At 45.1% G+C, this 6,000-nt stretch overlaps 1 protein-coding gene across 1 annotated transcript in view; it reads left to right on the forward strand.

Annotated features, from left to right (window-relative positions):
• Positions 1–6,000, forward strand: part of NMNAT2 (nicotinamide nucleotide adenylyltransferase 2) — a 51,397-nt gene extending 45,397 nt beyond the window's left edge. The window contains exon 11 of the mRNA XM_023549138.2: positions 985–6,000. Coding sequence (XP_023404906.2) covers positions 985–1,087 — 103 coding nt within the window. The 3' untranslated portion in view covers positions 1,088–6,000. The remainder of the gene's footprint in view (positions 1–984) is intronic.

Raw genomic sequence — 6,000 nt, forward strand, 5'->3', positions numbered from 1 at the left:
TGTGTCCCATTGAGTCCCACTGAGTTGAGATTTCTGGGGGATGCACCTACAAGTCTGCTTCTTGAGTGATTCTGATGAAGTTGGGATCAACATTTGGAAATGCACTGTTTTATACATTTTTTAGAAGTTTTACCGTGATAGGAAGGCACTTAGGGACCTCGCTTGCACAATCAGGGCAGTATGTCCATAGAGAAGACAGGGAGTCAGCCTCTCAGGATCTCACAGGACACAGCTCTGATGCCTTTTAGAATATAAATATCTTGAAGAGTATGTGAATTTTCGAAAATAGCTCCTTGGGGTCTGACACTCCCAGGGCCATCATATGAGGAAACAAGGGGAAGCAGTCAGACCAAGGCTGGAACAAAATGTCACAGAAGCCAAAGTGTGTCACTGGAGGCACTTCGTGCCTCTCCGTGCCGTCCCTCCATGACCACAGAGCTCACAGTGGAGGGCTCCTGTAGGAAGGAAAAGAAATGGTCAGTCATAAGAACTCCAGTGAGATTCATGTTCATTTCCCATCATAAGACCATCATGGGGAGGAACCCAAAGGAATGAAATCATAATAACTAACCTTACAATAATGTGCCTACTGTGTGCTTAGTACCTCTCTAAGTGCTTTGCACAATGACTCATTTAATCCTTTTAATAACAGAATGAGATGGGCACAAATATCCTCATTTTACAGAAGAAAAAAACAGAAGAGCAGAGGGGCTTAAATAACTTTTCCCAGATCCCTCAGTTAGGAAGTGGCAGAGCTAGGATGAAATGATGTCGCTAGGGTGGGGAAGGAATTGTGGGGGCAAAATAGCTGTCCTAACATGGATACCATGTATTCAGCTTAAGGGAAGAGACTGATAATGGGTTGCTGGGGAGACACGTGTCAACCTACTAGTTTGTCCCTCTCCCTGAAGGAATGTGAACGGGTGAGTCTTCCTGACTTGCTTAACGGGGTACCCATCTGATCTACTGTTTCTTCTTGTCCAGGCTGGCCCTGCAGCATGGGGACGGCCATGTTGTGGATTATCTGTCCCAGCCAGTCATCGACTACATCCTCAAGAGCCAGCTGTACATCAACACCTCTGGCTAGCGACTACAGAGCCCTCTGCTCCACTCTCCCCACGTCCTCCGCCAGCACACTGCCCCTCCAGTCTCTGTCAGTCCCTCTGTTTCTCTCCTGCCTCTCTGTTTCACCATCTCCTCATCTTGACTGTTCTCCGCACTCGCTGACTTAACCTCCACAGTGTGTGGGACCTGCAGAGAACCACGGCATACACTACTCCATAGTCATCTTTGAACAAACTTTCCTCTAGTCTCCAGGTTGGGGTGGGTGAGGGAATAGGGGTAGGAGCTGGGGAAAGTACAGTCCTTGGAGATGTACTGGTGTCTGTCTCCCAGCATGCTCTAGAGAGGCGGCTCTGGTGCCCATCCTCCCAGCATGCTCTGGGGAGGCGGCTCAGGCACTCGCCTTCCCAGCATGCCCTTTACCACAAAGGGCTATTTTTCTTTTTTTTCCCAGCCCTCTTAGAACTTGGATGAAATCGGTATCCATGGTTCTTTATGTTACAGTCTTGATGCACTTCTGTGGTATTACTTTCCCTTTGGTAGGCTATCATAGCCAGCCTCAGCACTCAGTAAATGTGTGAGGGTCACACCCAGTAACGAGGGCCCAGACACCTCTGCTCTCCCAGCACGCGCACACACACACACACACAAACACATATACACAGCCTTTGGCTAGGAGTGAGACCTTCAGGACCTGAAACCTGGGAGGCAAGTCTGGGAATAGTAAGGTTTTTCAGAAGAATTTGTGTCCATTTCCTTAGTTCCAGAAGACCATTTTCCTGATGTGCTGGACCTACGCTCACAAGAAGCCATTCCATCCTCATTTCTTAAGCCCTGTCCTGGTGGTATGTGCACATTTACTTATGTGGGCTGTGGCTGATGGGCAGAGCATGGGTTCCCTGCCAGCCCAGACATTTCCAAGAAACCTTAAGATCACCAGTCTAAGGCCTTGGGGGCCATACTTAGGCACATTCCTGCATCTAAGAAGAATCATACAAGCAAGGCCAAATTCTGATAATGCAGTAATTTCTTAAATAAAACTTGCTAGGAATCCACTCGACCTTAGAGATCTCTGCTAATGGTGATTATTTATTGCCCACTTGGCTGGGAAACGTCTTTGCCATAATTTAAGCCCAGGATGATCTGGGAGAAAACTGTTTGTTGTTCTGTAAGGCATTAATGATTCTCACCCACTCTAGCTGAGGTAACACAGGTGGCACCCAAGGCTGATTCTGTCTTGTGAATCAGTGTCTTGGTCCTGTTTCTGGATACTGGGCCAAATCTCTGACAGGGCCTGGGAGAGCCTAGCAGCCACTGTAACCACCTGCTGAAATCTGTCTGACAGGGGAGTGGGTTCACAGAAGAGAGTTCATGAGGGTGGTTAGGAGCCTCTAAACCATATGGATTTAGCTGTTTCATCCCTTGTCTCCCTAATTTCCCACATTCCTCTGCTGCCCCTGGTAACACAGTTTTGACAGGCCCTGTTCTGATTGTTAAGGCCTCACACATGTCCTACTTGGAAAGCCCAAAATTACTTTCTTGGGCTTTGTATCCCTCAGCTAGTCTCTGGCTCTTGGGTTTCTGGTTGTCTGTGAAAAATAGTCCCCAAGCAGTAGGATAGTTTTGACAGAAATCTAGTGGTAGTTATGGCCGAGGAGGAACAGGCTGGGACATGACACCAGGGACAGCGTTCTTCTTCACACATTGTTACCTCTGAAGCAACCTTTGATAGCTTCCAGGAAAAGGAACTCAATTCTACATAGGAGCATGGTAGAGTAGCATCCTGAGGGGTGTTATTGTTCTTGCATTGTGGAAATAATCTCCATAGAAGGAAACAAAGATCCTATTCTTGGGTCTCAGTGTTTGGCCAAAGATCGTGGACTTATAAAACTGGAAAAAACTTTAGAGCTCTGTTGATCCAACATTCTCCTTTAAATGACGAGGAAGCAGAGGTCCATGGGATTAAAAGGCTCGTCCAAGGTCACACAGCAAGTGTGGAACCTGGGAAGAGGATATTGTTTCCCTGACCTTTAGGCCATTGCACCACATGGTCTCTCTCCCTCCAGTTCTCCATGATACTGACAAGGTACTATGTAGTTTCTACCCTTCCCAAGCCTTTACCTGGCATCTTTCTCTTACATTTTGTCTCTCCCAGGTGTTCCCACATGTGGCATTGTGCATATCAGTCCCAGGAGAGGGCGTGATGGTGAACAAGGAAGCTAGGTTTTCCTTAGAAATCAAGAGATCTCTCAACAGTTTGCAGGGAAGCCCAGAAATGGACCCTCTGAAGCCAAGAAAAGACTGCTTTGTGGAAGGCTAACAAGTACACAGCAAGTGTTCAGGATGATACTATTGTTGGAGAGAGAAAGATGGAAGAAACTTTGTCCAGGAAAAAGAGCCATAAGGTGAAAAATGATACAAAGGAAAACAAGGAGCTAGATTTTCTGGGCGAAATGTGGCATTTGCAAGAACATGGAGTTTGTAGGTAGACTCCAAAGGCCGGGTATGAGGGCCCATTTGACCAGACCCAAGACAGACTGGATTTGTTTTGTCTCTTAGGTCTACTCTTACTCAGCTGGTCTTTAGCCAAGGCCATTTAGTCCACAATTCATGAGAAGGAATTGGGCTGGCTCTTCGTGTTCAGTGTCGGGGCAGGGAGGCCTATGGGATGGGAGAGTGAGATAAATGAAGGAAAAGGGTAGGGCAATGGAAGAAGTAGATTTCTAGAATGAAATGGGGTAGACCTTAACGTGGTGGATCACAGGAATCATGCTAAAAATAGCTTTCCTTTGAGGAAAGCCAACCCCCAGTTCTCTTAGAATCATCCATTTATCACCCAGCCCCATTCCTTGTTTCCTTGGGGGGAGGTCAGAGCAGCTCTCTCTCTCCAGGGCAGGACATCATGGCTCTGATCCAGTCACAGCCAACACCACAGAGATGATTCAGAGTTGAAGTGGTAACTAAGGTGCCAACAGGATGACCTCTAGGACCTGACTTCCTCTGGGATCCTGCTCCTTCCTACAAAGGGCAACCCAAAGCTGGCATGACTCAGAGAGCTTGAGAAAGGCATGGGCTAGAATGAGAGTGCCAAGAGGGGTCTGGAGCCTCATTTCCTGCCTACCAATAAAAAATGTCTCTCCCATTTTTTCTGAAAATGACTGATATGTGTAAGAACAGGCAGGAGGAAAACCCTTTGTGTCAATGACTCTCTCCTTAAGTAATGCTCTTCTGGGGGTCTGTGCTGTTGAGGGTGCTTCATTCGCCCCCCAGACAGCCTCTGGGGCCTTCTTGCTTCATTTTCCTTGAATGTACATAGGAACGGGGTAGGGGGAATGTCTCTTACTGAAGTGCCTGAAACCAGAGCTAGAGCTTCTAGAGACACCGTTCTTCCTGTCTCAGCTTTGCCAGCCTTTCCCCAACATTCTCTAGTCTCATGCTCCAGCTTCTTGGAAGGAATAAAAGAACTTCTGTTCGAATTAAGCAGAAAGCAAGACTTAATCACACTACAGCGAGGGGCAGAGAATTACAGGGAAAAACGACTTGTACTTTAACAATCCGAATCCACTCTCCCCCAATCTAATACACACACACACACTTTTAGGGGACTAATTAGAGAAGCATGTGATTATATTTGCTTCATCAAAAGAATAATGCAAAATAAATTAGTAGAATACGAAAAGCTCAGGATCTCTCCCAAGCTCCTGAAGTAGGGCCAACAGGTGAGATGGGAAGGGTGGAAACAGGGACCGATTTTGTAGCTCATCCAGTTAGGACGGCATGCTTGAGGGATCGTATTGTGGTAATGATGATGAATATGCTCCGTGGCATTCATCCAGTTCGCACCTTCCTATAGCTGCCTAGTAAACTCATTTCTTCATGTGGTTTCGTTGTCGTGTGAGTTTGAAGTGTCTCATTAGACCGTTCTGGTTAGTTAGAAATGAGTTATGGCTCCTTCCCTTCTCCTTCTTTATTCTAAGCCCAGGGCCCAGAGCTCAGCTTGATTCGAATGGTCTTGAGGGTTGGCATGGGGAGGGGGAAGCTTTTTTTGAATCACTTTTTGGTCACTGAATCTGCCATTTTAAGAGTAAGATTTGCTTTATGGAAATCAATTCATTAAGAAAAGTTACATTCAAGTTGCAACACCATTTCACAGTGAAATATTTTGAGTAACATTTTGTTGCTAGAATAGTCATGGACAAAAGTTTTATCACCAAATGTTTCAACTATGTTAATAAATAAGACAATGCTACTTGAGTCTGTGTCTTGTTCTAGAACCTTATCTGTAAGTTGCAGAACTAATTACTTTTTCTTTATGGTCTTGCTTGACAGGAGCCAACAGTTGTGAGAAAAAAAAAAAAAGAACAGCAGACGTTCTGCTGATGAAATGTGTGTAATATACAAGTAAATACAGCCTATCCAAGGATTATCAACAGGGAAGACTAATTAGCTAATTTGAGAATCCTGGCTAAGTTTTCGGTTTTTGAAAATGGAATCTTAGATTTTACCTAATTTGTCTTGTACTGTGTTGGTTAACTCTGGCTTCTTGATAAAATTAGTAATTTATGAAATAAAAATATATTAGTGAAAATTAAAAACTTAAATAGCTTACCCATTGCCCTCAAGTCGATTCGCAACTCATAGCAACCCTACAGGACAGAGTAGAACTGCCCCCGTAGGGTTTCCAAGGAGCGGCTGGTGGATTTGAACCGGTTAGCAGTCTGAGCTCTTAAAATACCTTAACTAAGTCAGCAATTGTTAAAGCCACAATTTGTTTAGGAAGTGTAAACAAACAAAAATGAATCATTTGTTCATTGTTCAATCCTGCTGTTACTACTATTTTTTCAGCTTTAGCTGTACCACATATCCTGTGTTGGTTTAGGTCTAAATTGCGGTTGTCATTAGCTAATAACAGCCGTGATTCAGAAGGTGAAATAGCAA

This window comes from Loxodonta africana, chromosome 25 (assembly GCF_030014295.1).
Source record: "Loxodonta africana isolate mLoxAfr1 chromosome 25, mLoxAfr1.hap2, whole genome shotgun sequence".
In the NCBI taxonomy this organism is placed as follows: domain Eukaryota; kingdom Metazoa; phylum Chordata; class Mammalia; order Proboscidea; family Elephantidae; genus Loxodonta; species Loxodonta africana.